Genomic DNA, 17,634 nt, shown 5'->3' on the forward strand with positions numbered 1-17,634 from the left:
CCTAAGGCATCAGATATTTTTTCTGACTTGTGTCCACGCACGCCTCTTCTGATCAGTAATGAAGCCCAAATGATTCTAATGGTCAGAAAAGTTTGATACATGCAACTAAATCTTCCTCAGGTGTTAAAATTCTTGTGAATTCAACTTTAACACAGAAAGATGTGGTACCTGTTTCTGGGGGTATGGCCACCTTGGTAAGTGAGGTATAAAGATGCAAATATGGCCAGCACTCCTGTTTTGCAAATGTTGGCTCTCCTCTCATGAAACTCTTAAGCATTAAGGATATTGGTTTTGGTGCTTCTGGAAAGAATTCCCAGCAGGACTTAGATTTCAGTTTCTGACTTTTCTTGGAGTTGTGATCTCATCCAGTAGCTTATAAGCCTCATTTCTGTAGACGGTAAGCAGAAGGCACAGAGCATCACTTGGAAAAATAGCAGACAGTATCCTTGGGAGGACCATGCAGTCTTTGGAAGAGGCTACTGACCTGAACATTATAATTCAAGGGAGGCTCCAGTCACACTTCTTAGAGGTCAAGAGTGTTTGGTGGGATTTGGAAAATTCTTCTTGAACGAAAAACCAAGACAAGTGGTGGTGGATTCTTCTTTTCCTACTATTTGTTACATTTAATTTCCACTTAGCCTCCATCATAATAATAGGTAACTCTCAGGGCACATGGACTAATGTACCAAGTGCTTAGTACTGTACTAAGCACTTCATCTGCATGAATTTATCATATGATGTAGGTATTATTATCATTCTCATTGTATGGATGAGCTAATTGAGTCTTAAGAGAGTTGACATAACTTGCCCAAGGTAAGAGTAAAAAAAAAAAAAAAAAAAAAAAAAATGGAGTTCTTTTTGACACCAAGGCCTACAATTTTATCAGTACATGTTGTTATCACCTCTGATTTATTCCTCGAAAGAAGTTCTCTGACTTGAGTCTATACCTTTAGTATTGGTCACTGAATTCCAGTGTAGGTTAAAACTTATTATTTTTTAGGAATATCCTTTGACTATGATTTGCTCAATGGAAGGAGCCTCTGAATTGGTTGTACCTATAGATATTAGTTATCCCCATTTACTCCAAATGTCTTCTCTTTTCATTTCCTTTGAATATCTGTTGTCTTTCTTTTGCTAGTTTTCCAGTCCTGCGGACTTCTTGCTTGCTATTTCTCCAATATTTTCCTACCCTCAAATATAATTCAATAACCAGCCATTCAACAAATGTTTATTAATTAAAGGATTCCTTTTATACTAGAACATTCCCAAGAAGAAAATTTTTATTTAACTTGTTCAGGTTTTTGTTTCTAGTGCTTCTTTTCATACTTGAAAAGCAATTGGAATCTTGAGCTTGAAGAAATCTGAAGAGCATGATGCCTGGCCTAAATTGATCATCGTGCGATCTGTAATGTGACAGTTGCCTCTCACCCTTGGTTAATAGATTGTCAGTAGTAACATGGAGCAGTGGTCTTCAGATTAATGTGGTGTTGTCAAACTTCACCTTACAACTTTGAATGTACTCTGTGGCCCTCAGTAATCTCCAACGTCTTGGTTGAACTACTCTACTACCTCAGTTTGTAGAGGAGTGATGGATCTGATTCGTTCTGCATAGCCCTGTTAATACAGTGAATGCACTTAGAACGTACCTGATATATTGGTTGATTAATGGTGATTTTAAGTGTAGCACCAGAAATCAGGTGAAGATTCAACCATAGTTTTCTTCTTACCTTTGTCCCTCAGATTCTGAAAATGACCAACGAAGGAAAGAGCTGTGGAGAATGAGAGTGTGTCCGTGTATACTTCCTAGGAGAACTGTCAGCCTCCTTGTTTTAAAACAAATTTGGAAACAAACATAAAGGATGATAATAGTTGATAGCATTTATTGAGCCCTTTAGTGTGTGTGAGATGCTGTTTTAAGAATTGTCACAACTCTTTGTTCTAGGTGCTCTTATGATACTCATTTTAAAGATGAGGAGACTAAAGCATAAAGAATTTCAATAACTGATCTCAGTTCACATAACTCCTGGACGTTTGGAGTTGGAATTTGCATTCATACCATTTGCCATGAATGTCTGTGAATTGCATCATATAGTATAGCTATTATTTCTTAATTTCGAATGCATCCCTTTTTTAATATAAAATAACTCAATATAGATATTCATAAATCCAGTGTATTCTAATTTAGATACTTTGTAGAACTTCAAAATATCATTGAATATTCATCATAGCTTTCAAATTCTAAACTTACTTGAAAGAAATTATAGAATATGAATATTTAAAATTAATTTAATTTCATTGGAAAAATCTCATTTGTATATACATAGAGGTTTAAATTTTAAACAGCAGTGCTTTTAAAAAGTATTTAGAATTCCTCTTCATGTTATTCAGTGCATTGTAATCTTGGAAAAATATTAAAAGTTTGCTGAACTGACACCGAATTGGCACTTCAAATAATGTTTGCTTGTACCCTATTTAAGATAAAGTATCTTGGTGTATTCATTATTATTGGCCATAATATTTCCAACAAAGAAAACGCAGATGATGTTGGCTTGATGTGTGATGGATTTTGTTCCTAGGATGTGGATAAAAACAAAACCAAAAACTATTCAAAATCAATGAATAATCCCTCTTGCCACAGAGCAGATGTACAAACTCAGAAATATTGTGTGTACATCCATTTTCATCTTAGTTAATTCCTTGGTCCAAAAACATTAGATGGGTTCGGCTTTCACTAGTTCTAAAATATATATATATGGTTTCAGGTTTACTTGGTCTCTGTTGTGCTCAAAATAAAGGAAGGAATTCGGAATGTAAGAAGAATGGGCAACTAAAAGAAGGCTCTATGTATACTTGCCCTGTATTAGAGAGATTTAACGAGTTCTTAACAACGTTGATCCTAAGCTGTGGTCTCTTTATTCCTTGTAACTTGGTAGATTTTAAAGAGGTGTAATAAAAATGATCCTAAACTATGATTTCTTAAGGATGATGAACTCAGCAAATATCTGTTAACACTATTTCCATAGGCATCCACACCAAGTATGGGTGGTCAGTGGACAGGCTAGTTCAGAACAACCTGGGACACTTAAAGACAAAAATATTCCTAGACTTCTCCCCCAGGCATATTGACACAGTAGGTCTGAGGTCATGCTATGGAATCTCTGTATTCTCATCGACATCCATGGTTCAGAATCAGTTTAGAAGGGTAGTTTTCAACTGGGGACAACATTTGGCATTGTCTGTAGTCATTTTTGGCTTTCATAACTGGAAGGGTGTGTGTGCTAGTGGCATCTAATAGGTGGAGGCCAGAGATGCTACTAAATATCTTGCAATGCACAAGACTCATTCATGTTCCCAAACACAGAAAGCATCCAACCTAAAATGTCAATAGTACCAAGGTTGAGAAATGCTGGCCTAGAGAATATAAAGACACATCCTTAGAAAGTCCATAATTAGTGCGAATAAAAGATGCACAAAAATATCATTCATTGGTAATTGAATAAAAAGCCATTATTCCAAAGAACCAAATGAAAAATTAAGTAAAATTTCATAAGTGTTTCACCTCGAGATTGGTAGTTATTTTATGGTATGACCAGAGACATTCTAGTTGAAAAAGCATGTGAGAGAAACTTTGAAGAGTTATCTGCAATTGATAGGATATTTGTAATGAGAATTATCTGGACAGATTATACCTGTACTTGAAAAAGATGGTTTAAAAATTTTAACTGATCCTAAAATGTTGATAAGAAGAAAAAGATTTACTGATAGACAGCAGAAATTCCTTTTTAAATACTGACTGGGAAGTGAAAATAGGACCTCTTCCATATGTGCCATTTAAACAAGCAAACAAACAAAATTCAAATCTAGGTATAGTTCATATGATTTTTATGGTTTTGTCTTTTTTTGTCTTCATATGACTCTCTTACAGATTCTCTTTCCTAGTTTTATATCATCCCTAGAAATCAGGTGCTCACAAGCAGAATGTACAATAAATTACTGAGAATTATTTTGGTGGCTGTCAATGCAGGGTTTGGATTAATAATGAAACCAATTACATCTTCAAAAACCTCTGGTGGCAACAATAAACATTTAATTTGCAGGAGAATAAGGTTGGCTATGTTGAACACCTTTTGCAATCACAATGATAACCAAATTTTCAAACATTGGGGGATTCTGCTATTTTGTCATAGAACCAGCAGCAGGCTGATTTAATCAAGATAATAAAAGAATCCATGCTTTTCTTTTTTTTAGCTGTCTCATGCATCTCTGATGATAGCCAGTCAGCAGAAATGACAGAGTGTCTCAAGCAGACGAATGGCATGCCTCCCCTTGTGCAAGAATGCACGGTCCCGTGTCGAGATGACTGCACCTTCACCGCTTGGTCCAAGTTTACACCTTGCTCTGCAAATTGTGAAACAACCCGGAGTAGACGGCGACAGCTCACAGGTAGGATGTGCCTTTCACTCCTTAGCTTCATACAAGTGATGCACTACTGAACCTTCCAAGGAGAATGTTAGTTCCAGAAAGACAGGAAATTCTATCAGGTCTCTCCCCTCCCCAAACCCCTCCCCGCCATTACGTACCCTCTGTGCCTATGCCTGGCGAGTAATATATACTCAATTAATATGTGTGAAATGGATGAAAGATGTGAACCATACTATAGCTATTAAGCTTCTCTCTATTACAGCTTTATAATCTTTGTAGTCATAAATGGCAACATATCCACCAACTACCCTGGAGTAGTTAGTGGCAAAGTTTCTGGTGTTTTGTCAGCCAGAATCTCAACAAAGTTGAAAACAGTCACTACTGATATATACAAAATAAAACAAAACAAAACATCAAAGGCAGATCTAACCTATATCATCGTCTTTTACCATTACCTTATAAGCAATTTGACATTTTAAAATTTTACTAGTGCAGGGCAAAAAGCAAATTATATATGTGGATTCTGCTTTTACAGTATATTATTGTGGGTTCTGTTTACATCCATGAAATTTAACGGAGTGTAAAGCAATGAATAGTTTAATCAAGGTCCTGGAGCAGTTTTTGCCTGTAATAAACAAATAATTGATGCAATAGTGTATTGTACAACTTGTCTAGATAAACATGCCAGAACTTCTCTTAACTCTACATGTACTTGTATATGCAGAAAACTTAATTCAGGGAGTGAATAACCAAAACAACAAAAAAAGCCAAAATAATCGTTGGGATAGTAAAATTGGTGTTGACATTGAAGAAATAAGCAGAGATCACCATTTGTTTTTATGAGCAGTTCAAGTGCTAATTCTCTTGCTTGCAAGACCCCTTTGAATGGATTGCTTACTAGATGATGTTTTAAATTTAACTCACTCTAATAGATTTACTTGATTCATGAAAGCCTTCGACAGGATCTCTGTACACAAGTCAGGAGCTCATTCGTAAGCGTAGATGAAACATGCAATCACAGTAGAAACATTAAATAAAATATGCTATACTTTGTGCTCTGTCTTCTACAAAGATCTGTGGGTCTATGATTTTATACAATGTTGCTTGTGTTTCCAAGGTAAAACAAATTTCTTATGGAGAAATAATATAATGCAATAGAATGTGTATGTCAGGAGTAATTTCAAGTTTAGGGGACAACTTAGTGAAACTTGCTTTGCATGTTCATACATAATGTTTTGGAAGCCATCATCATAGCAACTCTCTCATATCTGTGAGATGAAGAGAATTTCCTTTAGAGGGAAAGAAAGCTTTTAGTTAGTGGCTGTTTTTTTTACTTCCTCTTGAAGGTTTTTTGTTTGTGTGTTTGTTTTTATGCAAAGTAACTTTCACACTGGTGGTAACCCTCAAAGACAGGTAAATAGATACCTAATAGCATGATCCCCTTGGCAACCAAAGTAGACTTTGATCTTGATTGGGAAAAAACAGTCAAGGAAGAGATGGAATTGAGTACAAACATCCATATTTGTCATGAGTGCTCTTTGAAGCAACGAGAAGAGAAGAAAGGCAATAATGAAAAGTAGAAGAGGATAGCGATGGGTTGTAAACCTGAAATGAGCTGCAGTTTTCTTTTGGGACTATGGAATTTGGTCTGGATCTAACTGGAGAAACTAAGAGGCAAGAGTGACACTCAATTCTCATAAAACCAAGAGCAAGCAAAAATTATTTTCAGTGTGTTTGAATAGAGAGGCTGGTCAATCTGTGAGGTGCTGGAGCAGGCCATCAGACAGAGGTGAGTCCGCTGCTGCTTATTAGACCTGAAAGCCAGAGCCAAAGGGAAGAGTAAATGCAACTCAGGGAGGCTGCTGACATAGGACATGTTCAAAGAAAATTTGCAACCCTGTCAATGTTTGAAGCCTGGAGACTCTTTCTAATTAACATCATTTTAATTCATCCCTTTTCTCCATCTCCACTGCCTACACTCAAGCCTTTATCATGTCTCACCTGAACTACTGCATATCTTCCTAACTTGTTTCCATATTGGCCAGAAGGGTTCTACTTACAGTCAAATCCAGTCACGCCATTCCTTTCTTAAATCTCTTCAAAGGAGTAGAGATCCTTGACATAACATAAGGAGACATGACATGAACTCTCTAGTATTGAATACAAGGCCCTTCATGATCTCAGTCTACTTCCCCTCACCAGCCAGCCACACTTCTCATCTCTCCTCTACCCTACTCCACCATGCGGTCTATTACTAGACATTCTGAACAACCTGTCATTCCACTGATTTTTGTGTCATGCTTTCCCTTTTCTCTGGGTTAGTCATTCTGACTGAAATTCTCTCTTCTTCTCTTACCATTTTCCAACTACCTCATGCTCTTCAGGATTATGGTAAGGTACTACCCCTGCCTTCCCTGACCATTACCTTCTTCAAAGTCTTGGCTGACTGCCCTTACTGTGTATTTCCCAAACACTCAGCACATATCTCTATTTTAACACCTATCATCTTGCCTTATAACTGTCCCTCTACCTGTCTCTCCATCTTTTTTTTTTGTATGCAGTAACATTGGTTTATAACATTATATAAATTTCAGGTGTACATCATTATATTTCGGTTTCTGTATAGATTATGTTATGTTCACCACCCAAAGACTAATTAGAATCCATCACTAGACACATGTGCCTAATCACCCCTTTTATCCTCCTCTTTCCCCGCTTCCCCTCTGGTAACCACCAATTCAATCTCTGTGTCTATGTGACTGTTTGTTGTTGTTTTTATCATCTACTTATGAGTGAGATCATACAGTATTTGACTTTGTCTCCCTGACTTATTTCGCTTGGCATAATACCCTCAAGGTCCTTCCATGTTGTCACAAATGGCCAGATTTCATCATTTCTTAAGGCTGAGTAGTAGTCCATTGTGTATATATACCACATCTTCTTTATCCATTCATCTCTTGACGAGCACCTAGGTTGCTTCCAAGTCTTGCCTGTTGGGAATAATACTGCAATGAACATAGAGGTGTATATATCTTTATGCATTCGTGTTTTCATGTTCTTTGGATAAATACCCAGCAGTGGAATAGCTGGATCATATAGCAGTTCTATTCTTAATTTTTTGAGGACTCTCCATACTGTTTTTAATAGTGGCTGCACCCATTTGTACTCCCACCAGCAGTGTATTAGAATTCCCTTCACTCCACATCCTCTCCAACACTTGTTTCCTGTCCTGTTAATTGTAGCCATTCTGATGGGAGTGAGGTGATATCTCATTGTAGTTTTGATTTGCATTTTCATGATAGTTAATGATGTTGAGTGTTTTTTCATGCGCCTGTTGGCCATCTGCATATCTTCTTTGGAGAAATATCTGTTCAGATATTTTGCATATTTTTTGATTGATTTGTTAGTTTTTTTGTTGTTGAAATGTATGAGTTCTTTATTTATTTTGGATGTTAACCCCTCATCAGATATGTGGTTGGCAAATATCTTCTCCCAGTTGTTAGGTTGCCTTTTTGTTTTGGTGATGGTTTCCTTTGCTGCGCAGAAGCATTTTAGTTTGATGTAGTCTCATTTGTTTATTTTTCCTATTGTTTCCCTTGCCCGGTCAGACATGGTACTTGAAAATGTGCTGCTAAGACCAATGTCGAATAGCATATTGCTTATGTTTTCTTCTAGAAGTTTAATTGTTTCAGGTCTTATATTCAAGTCTTTAATCCATTTTGAGTTAATTTTTGTGTCTTGAGTAAGATAATAGTCTATTTTCATTCTTTTGCATGTGGCTGTCCAGTTTTCTCAACATTTATTGAAGAGACTTTGTTTTCTCCATTGTATGTTCTTGACTCCCTTGTCAAAAATTAACTGTCCATAGATGTGTGGGTTTATTTCTGGGCTCTCGAGTCTGTTCCATTGATCAGTGTGTCTGTTTTTGTGCCAGTACCATGCGGTTCTGTTACAATAGCTTTGTAGTATATTTTGAAATCAGGGAGTGTCATACCTCCAGCTTTCTTCTTTTTTCTCAGGATTGCTTTGGCTATTCAGGGTCTTTTGTTGTCCCATATTAATTCTTGGATTCTTTGCTCTGTTTCTGTGATAAATGTTGTGGGTACTTTGATATGGATTGCATTGAATCTGTAGATAACTTTAGGGAGTATGGCTATTTTAACTGTGTTAATTCTTCCAATCCAAGAACATGGACTATCATTCCATTTCTTTGTGTTGTCTTCAATTTCTTTCAACAACATTTTATAGTTTTCAGTGTACAGATCTCTCACCTCTTTGGTTAAGTTTATTCCTAGGTATTTTATTCTTTTTGTTGCAATTGTAAATGGGATTGTATTCTTAATTTCTCTTTCTGCTACTTCGTTGTTAGTGTATAGAAACGCAACTGACTTTTGTATGTTGATTCTGTATCCTGCAACTTTACCATATTCATTTACTATTTCTAGAAGTTTCTTCATGGATTCTTTAGGGTTTCCTATATATAAAATCATGTGATCCACAAATAGTGACAATTTCAATTCTTCCTTTCCAATTTGGATCCCTTTTATTTCTTTTTCTTGAGTGATTGCTCTAAGACTTTCAATAATATGTTAAATAAGAGTGGTGGAAGTGGACATCCTTGTCTGGTTCCTGTTCTTAGAGGGATAGCTTGGAGTTTTTCTCTATTGACAATGACATTAGCTGTGGGTTTGTCACATATGGCCTTTATTATGTTGAGGGTTTCCTTCCATACCTGTTTTATTCAGAGTTTTTTTTTTTTTATCATAAATGGATGCTATATCTTGTCAAATGCTTTCTCTGCATCTATTGAAATGATCTTGTGATTTTTATTCTTCATTTTGTTAATGTGGTGTATCATGTTGATTGATTTGCAGATGTTGAACCATCCCTGCATCGCTGGAATAAATCCCACTTGATCATGGTGTATGATCCTTTTAACATATTCTAGTATTAGATTTGATAGTATTTTTTTTTTCTTTTTTTAATTAAAAAAAATTTTTTTTTTTAAAGATTTTACTTTTTCCTTTTTCTCCCCAAAGCCCCCCGGCACATAGTTGTATATTCTTCATTGTGGGTTCCTCTAGTTGTGGCATGTGGGATGCCACCTCAGCGTGGTTTGATGAGCAGTGCCATATCCATGCCCAGGACTCGAACTAACGAAACACTGGGCCACCTGCAGCGGAGCGCGCGAACTTAACCACTTGGCCACGGGGCCAGCCCCATCGATTTGATAGTATGTTTTTGAAGGATTTTTACGTCAATGTTCATCAGAGATATTGGCCTATAATTTTCTTTTTGTGTGCTGTGCTTGTCCGGTTTTCGTATCAGGGTAATGTTGGCTTCGTAGAATGAGTTAGGGAGCTTCCCCCTCTTCAATTTCTTTGAGGAGTTTGAGAAGGATAGGCATTGATTATTAATGTTTGGCAGAATTCACCAGGGAAGCCATCTAGTCCTGGACTTTTATTTTGGGGAAATTTTTGGTTACTGTTTTTGTCTCCTTACTGCTGATTAGTCTATTCAAATTCTCTATTTCTTCTTTATTCAGTTTTGGAAGTTTTATGATTCTAAGAATTTATCCATTTCTTCTAGTTTATCTAGTTTGTTGGCATATAGTTTTCGTAGTATTCTCTTATAATCTTTTGTATTTCTGAGCTGTCTGTTATAATTTCTCCTCTTTCATTTCGGATTTTATTTATTTAGCCTTCTCTTTTTCTTGGTGTGTCTAGCTAAAGGTTTGTCAATTTTGTTTATCTTTTCAAAGAACCAGCTCTTGGTTTCATTGATTTTATTTCTATGGTTTTTTTTAGTTTCTATGTCATTTATTTCTGCTCTTATTTTTATTATTCTCTTATTTCTAATGATTTTGGGCTTTGTTCCTCGTTTTCCAGTTCCTTTAGGTGTGCTCTTAGATTATCTATTTGAGATTTTTCTTGTTTGTTGAGATAGGCCTGCATTGCCATAAATTTCCCTCTTAGAACCACTTTCGCTATATCCCATAAATTTTGGCGTGTCGTATTTTCATTTTCATTTGCCTCCATGAATTTTCTGATTTCTCCTTTGATTTCTTCATTGACCCAATCATTGTTCAATAGCGTTTTATTTAATCTCCACATATTTTTGGCTTCTCTGATTTTCTTCCTGCAGTTGATTTCTATTTTCATACCATTGTGGTCAGAAAAGATGCTTGGTATTATTTCAGTCTGCTTAAATTTCTTGAGACTTGTTTTGTGGCCTAATATGTAATCAATCCTGGAGAATGTTCCATGTGCATTTGAAAAGAATGAGTATTTAATTTATGTATTAATTTGACTAGATTTAACACATTTAGAATATTGATTTTTTTCTACCAGTAGGTACTTTATTTCTCCATTGATTTAGATATTCATTAATTCATTGAAAAAGTATTTATTGAGCCATACTATGTGTGAGGCACTATTCCAGAAAGTGTTATACAGCAGAGAATAAAAGCAAAAAAAGTGAAAAAAAAAAGAAGAAGAAGAAGAAAAGAATGAGAATTCTGTGGCTTTTGGATAGAATGTTCTGTACATATCTACTAATTCCATCTGGTCTAATTTGTCGTTTAAGGCCAGTGTTTCTTTATTGATCTTCTGTTTGGATGATCTATCCATTGGTGTAAGTGGAGTGCTAAAGTCCCTACTATTATTGTGTTACTGTCTTTCTCCTTTTATGCCTGGTAATAATTGCTTTATATTTAGGTGCTCCTGTGTTGGATGCATAGATATTTACAAGTGTTACACCCTCTTGTTGGATTGTTCCCTTTATCATTATGTAGTGCTCTTCTTTGTCTATTGTTACAGTTTTTGTTTTAAAGTCTATGTTTTCTGATATAAGTATTGCTAGCCCAGCTTTCTTTTCATTGCCATTTTCATCTTTTTCCATCCCTTCACTTTCAATTTGTGAGTGTCTTTAGGTCCAAAGTGTTCCTTGTATGTCGCATATATGGGTCTTGTTTTTTATCTAATCAGCCACCCTATGCCTTTTGATTGGAGCATTTAGTCCACTGACATTTAAAGTAATTATTGATAAGAATGTAATTATTACCATTTTGTTACTTTTTATCTGGATGTTTAAGTAGTTCTTCTCTGTTCTTTTCTTCCTCTCTTGCTCTCTTCTCTTGTTATTTGATGGGTTTCCTTACTGTTATGTTTGAGTTCCTTTCTCTTAATTTTTTGTGTATTTATTGTAGGTTTCTGGTTTATGATTACCATGAGGTTCATATATAATAACCTACATATATAGCAATCTATATTAAGTTGATGGTCTCTTTAGTTTGACCTATTTCTAAAAGCTCTACTCTTTTACTCCCCTCCTCCCACAGTTTATATTTTTGATATTATATCTAACCTCTTTGTGTGTGTGTGTGTGTGTATCCATTACCCTCTTATCACTGAAATAGGTAATTTTAGTACTTTTATCTTTTGACATTCATACTAGCTTCGTAGGTGGTTGATCTGCTACCTTTATTGTATTTTGCCTTTACTAGTGATTGTATTGCTTTTTTTTTTTTTGTATATAATTTTCTTATTCCTATTTGTGGTTTTTTGCTTCCCACTTAAATAAGTCTCTTTAGCATTTCTTGTAAGATTGTTTTTTTTTGGTGATAAACTGCTTTACTTGTTGCTTGTCTGGGTAACTTTTTATCTCTCCTTCCATTCTGAATGATAACCTTGCCAGGTAGAGTATTCTTGGCTGAAGATTTTTTTCCTTGCAGCATTTTATATATTGTGTCATTCTCTTTTATCCTGTAAGGTTTCTACTGAGAAGTCAGCTGATAGCCTTATGAGGTTTCCTTTGTATGTCACTTGTTTCCTTTCTCTTGTGGCTTTTAGGAGTCTCTCTTTATCATTGATTCTTGGCATTTTAATTACAATGTGTCTTGCTGTGGGCCTATTTGGGTTTATCTTGTTTGGTGCTCTCTGTGCTTCCTGTACCCAGATGTCTGTTTCCTTCCTTAGATTAGGAAAGTTTTAAGCTATTATTTCTTCAAATAGATTCTCTGCCCCTTTGTCCCTCTCTTCTTCTTCTGGGACACAGAATATGAATGTTAGTCTGCTTGATATTGTCCCAGAGGTTCCTTAGACTGTCCTCATTCTTTTTAATTCTTTTTTCTTTTTTTTTTCCTTTTTCTCCCCAAAGCTCCCCAGTACATAGTTGTATATTCTTCATTGTGGGTCCTTCTAGTTGTGGCATGTGGGACGCTGCCTCAGCGTGGTCTGATGAGCAGTGCCATGTCCGCGCCCAGGATTTGAACCAATGAAACACTGGGTTGCCTGCAGCGGAGCATGTGAACTTAACCACTTGGCCACGGGGCCAGCCCCTAATTCTTTTTTCTTTTATCTGTTCAGCTTGGGTGATTTCCTCTAGTCTTTCATCCACTCACTGATCCATTCTTCTGTATTGTCTACTCTGCATTGAGTCCCTCCAGTGAGTTTTTCATGCCCAGTATTGTATTCTTCATTTCTGATTGTTTCCTTTTTATATTTTCCAATTCTTTGTTTAAGTTCTCACTGAGTTCATCCATTCTTCTCCTAAGATCAGTGAGCATTTTTATGACATTTTGTTGGAACTCTTTGTCAGGTAGATTATTTCTGTTTCATTTAGTTCTTTTTCTGGGGTTTTGTCCTGTTCCCTTATTGGAACTTATTTCTTTGCTTCCTCATTTTGCCTCTTTCTCTGTTCTTATATCTATGTATTATGTAGGTCAGCTACGTCTTCTGATCTTGGAGAGGTGGCCTTATGTAAGAGAGAGGCTCAGCAATGTGCTTCCCTCTCATCACCAGTTGCAAATGTTCCAGGTGTGTCCCCTGTATGGGTTACATGTGTCCTTCTGTTGTGGCAGGGTTGTTATTGCTGTAGGTGCCCATGGAAGCTAGTCTGCCCCCCTGGCCAGCTGGTTGTTATGCTCAGCTGTGTGTGGCTATTATGGACCCTTCAGTCACTTTATCAGGCATAGGGAGCCCCAGCACAGTTGGCTATAAGGTCTAATAGCACATTCCTCTTGTAGTTTTTCTGTTCAGTGAGTAGGCCCCATCATGGCTGGTTGCTAGGCTCAGGGGCTTACAATTGCTATAGGCCTCCAGCCTAGAAGGCTCCTGTCAGCTCTCTCAGGATTGCAGCTGACCCCATGCATGGGAGCATCCAGTTGTTTCAGGCTTTGGAAGGTGGGGCCAGTCTCCTGTGTGGCTGTTTGAGAAACACAATTCTTCTGCAGCTGACACCCCCACAGCCCACAGGGCCACACACACCATCAACACAGTCCTGCCCTAATGCATGTGCCCTAACCCCCTGAAGCAGACCCAGTTGCTCCACCTCAGTGGCCCCACACACTGCAACAATGCCCTGCACACTCCACCAGCTCCTCAAAGATGCCCTTCCCCTCAGAGGTGTACCCACTTGCCTGGCTGCAGAGGATCCAGGCATCCAGCCTATGCAGGCCCACACATTGCCCAAGGGCTTGCTGTTGGGTGGGACCAGTCCCTAGGGTGGGCTGCCTGCCCTGGCTGTGCTGGCTTAAATCAGTGCTCTAGTGGGTGGGATGGACCCTGGGCTGACAGGCCAGGGGAAGATCTCCAATGGTGTCTACTAGCATCCTAGTCAGCATGCCTGTACCAGGTCACAATAACGGCTGCCACCAATGTCTAAGTTCCTGCTGAGGTCTCACCTCTCACCGAGATGCACCAAGAGCCTATCAGGTGAGTCTTTTTTACCAAAGGACTGTGCACCTTTCTTTCTGGTGCTTTTAGGTTGCTTTCAGAAACAGGTGAATTTGTGCGTGTGCTCTTTAAGAGCTGGCTTTTTTTCTCTTACATCAGATAGTTTTTCTGGAGGTATTCCCCACTGCTGTTAGTAGCCAGCCAAGCCAGATATTATGACAGTTATCTCAGTTGTGCTGAGTCCAAAGGATGCTTATAGTGGTAACATTCCTCATCTCAGATCTCCCACTCCTCCAGGGAGGCCTGTGTACTTTAAGATTGCTCCTGGCCAGCCGTGAAGTGCCACGGCTTACGAAGTTTGCTTTCCTTCTCTCCAGAAAGGAATTTCTGCCTCTTCCACCACAGTCAGGACTGTCCCTTGTTGCAGGAGTTCTTTTTATGAGTTTTCAGTTGGCTCAGTAATTGTTCCAAGGGTAGTTGTGAATTTGTGGTGTCCATGGGAGGAGGTAAGTTCAGAGTCCACCCACACTTCCATCTTCTCTCAAAGGTTTCCTAATGATATTTTGTACCTGCAAATTGACAATGGAATATATGGAAAATTCTAGGATATTTATTCATTTTACAACTAGTGCAGTTTGTCTTATGAATTGCCAAAACTTTAATGACTTAACATTTATTTAAAATATATATTTTATGTAAATATTGGAAGAACTGTTGTACATTTTTCCTCAAACTCTACCCCAAGAATTACCCCTGCTAAGTAACTATTTAGCATTTCTTTTCTAAATTATTAACTGCTATGCTTTTAGCTGGCTGATTGATCTTTGTGCATCCTCTGTCTAGGTGACACCAAAACCACTGGTCAGTTTCATGAAATACATGAGTTGTGAAAAAAATCAAATGAATCATTTAGTATCATTGTGGAGCAAAAAACAGTAGTGAAATGAAATTTTCTACTTCTCAAAACTTATTTTTATTGTTGTGATACTAATGCTTGTATTTTGGTTTCTCGCATATAATTTGGGAGTAAACTTGCAATCTCTAGCATGAATGATAGTGAAAGGCATGGAATTAGACTGTTTTAAAACAGTGTGTCTCTCTCTTTAACATGGACACACGTGGAGAAACATGCAGATACAAATATACTCCGTTCCAGTGACTAGGAGCTGATCTATGGGGCTTAGGTTTATTTTTTCCATTTTTAACACGAGGCTTTAATTCAATATCTGTACCTAAACTATATCATCACAGGTTTTAGATTGAGTAGTAATTAAAGTAGGTGTTTATACAATGCTGAAAATAATCCATTAAGTAGAAGATGTGTCCAGGTTATTCCTATGTATATATTAAAAATAACTGGATAACTAATACACACATATTTAATATTTACTTGTAGTTTTCTGTTTTTATGAGATCAGTCACAAATTTCTCTCTGACTTAAGAGGAAAAAGTGTCTTAGAGTTGTATTAGGGATTTATTTTATTTTTTAGTACTGGCTGGTTCTGAATCCAAAGGTTAATACTGACTTCGACTAGGATGTAATCAAAGTAACGGACCACTGATAATTTGTTTCTCATTTTGAGAACCATTTCTGCTTTAACTAACTTGCTCAAATCCTTCTTCAAACAGTGATGCCACGTAATCAAGAAGGATATCACAAATACAGAAATATAGACCCAGTGTATATTTGTACAGATATTTGTTCTGCCAGTAACTTTCAGTTGTCTTATAGTTGAATATTTTCTTTCTTTCTTCCTGCTTCTCCCTCTCTTACTCTCGCTCACAGTTTCTCCTTTCCTCTTCCCTCCTGCTCTTTCTTCCTTTTTTAAAACTTCTTTTCTCAATTAGTCAATGAATATTTTTTGTTATCACTTATGTGTACTAGGCCTTGGGAATACTACAAGGGAATAGATAGACATGATCCTAACTTAAGAGCTGACAATCTAATGGGGGATAGAAATCTTTATTACAGACAATTACAACACAACACAGTACCTGCTACAATATCTGTTATGTAGGGTGCTGTATTCATTTCTTATTGCTGCTGTAACAAATTACCACAAATTTGGTGGTCTAAGACAAGACAAATTTATTATCTTACAATTCTGTAGGACTGAAGTCAGAAACAAGTTTCACAGGGCTGAAAACGAGGTGTTGGCAGGACTGCATGCTTTTCTGAAGGCTCTAGGGAAAAATCTGTTTCCTTTCCTGTTCCAGCTTCTAGAGGCTCCCCACATTCCTTTGTTCATGGCTTCCTCCATCTTGAAATTCAGTAGCATCACATCTCTCTGACCATTTTTTCATAGTCATATACCCTCAGACAGGAAATGTTCTCTGATTTGAAGGACCTATGCGATTAAGTTGGACCCACCAAGATAATTCAGAGCAATCTCCTCATCTCAAGGTCTATAATCTTAGTCACATCTACAAAGTTCATGTTGCCTTCTAAGATAGCATGCTCACAGGTTCCAGGGATTAGGATATGAACATCCTTGGAGAGCCATTATTCTACCCAACACAAGCTATGCAAGTAAAGAAAAAGACCACCCCTTCCAGACCTGAGACAAAGACTGTGTTCAGGATTGCTTTCTGGAGGGAGCAATCTATTAGTTGGGACCCGGAGGAAAGATAGACATTAACTAGGCTGTAGAGGGAGGGTAGTAATGGAGAGAATTTCTGGAGTGAGACATGCAAAGGCCAGAAGCCAAATGAGTAATTTCCAGGAACTGAAAGATTATCAGTATAACTAGCTTGTAACATTCTAGAGGCAGAGTGGTGCAATATAGGCAGGAGGCAGATATTAATGGGCCCAGATCCTATGGAGCCTTGATGACCATGATGAGGAGTGTAGACTTCATTCCATGAACTATGGTGAGTCTCTGAAGAGTTTTAAGTAGATGAATGATGTGATCGTCTTTCCATCTTTGTAAGATGGTTCTGGCTTCATGGTGGGGGATAGATTGAAGGGGGTGAGGTACAGTGGCAATAAGGTCTTGGAAGAAGCTGTTACAGTGGGAGATTTGAAGGTGGGTTAAATATGGGTAGTATCAGTCAGAATGGAAACAATGGACTGATTCAAGAGATATTTAGACATTTGAAATGATAGATCTTGGCCATTAAACAGATATAGGTAGTGCAACAAAATGATTAAAGTGTGAATTCCAGTTTTTTATTTGGTCATGTTGGTAGAATTGGGAAATGTAGAAAGAGAAAGAAAGGCTGTGATGTGCAAAGGATGAGTGTGAGTTTTGCCAGGTTGAGTTTGATTGGTCCTTTAGGTGTACATTTCCAGTCTGTGGCTCAGGAGTTTAACCAAGAAATCTGGGCTGAATGAAGATAATAATTAGGGATTTAAGAGATCTAGATGATTATTTAAACTCCGTGTGAGTAGAGATGTAGAATCAGAAAAGAAGCGAACCAAGGGCAGTACCCTGAGGAAGGCCATCAGTTAAGAGAGGTACAGAGGGAGAATTCAACAAACAAATAAGATATGATCAGAGGGATGATGGAAGTGTGGGATGGGGGAGGTGAGGGACAA

At 37.4% G+C, this 17,634-nt stretch overlaps 1 protein-coding gene across 5 annotated transcripts in view; it reads left to right on the forward strand.

Annotated features, from left to right (window-relative positions):
- The window catches only part of THSD7B (thrombospondin type 1 domain containing 7B), a 799,570-nt gene that overhangs the window by 558,909 nt on the left and 223,027 nt on the right, over window positions 1-17,634 (forward strand). For all 5 annotated transcript variants that reach the window (XM_044768990.2, XM_044768984.2, XM_070507604.1 and 2 more), the window contains one exon: window positions 4,249-4,443. In XM_044768990.2, the coding sequence (XP_044624925.1) occupies window positions 4,249-4,443 (195 nt within the window). The remainder of the gene's footprint in view (window positions 1-4,248; window positions 4,444-17,634) is intronic.

This window comes from Equus asinus, chromosome 4 (assembly GCF_041296235.1).
Source record: "Equus asinus isolate D_3611 breed Donkey chromosome 4, EquAss-T2T_v2, whole genome shotgun sequence".
Taxonomy (NCBI): domain Eukaryota; kingdom Metazoa; phylum Chordata; class Mammalia; order Perissodactyla; family Equidae; genus Equus; species Equus asinus.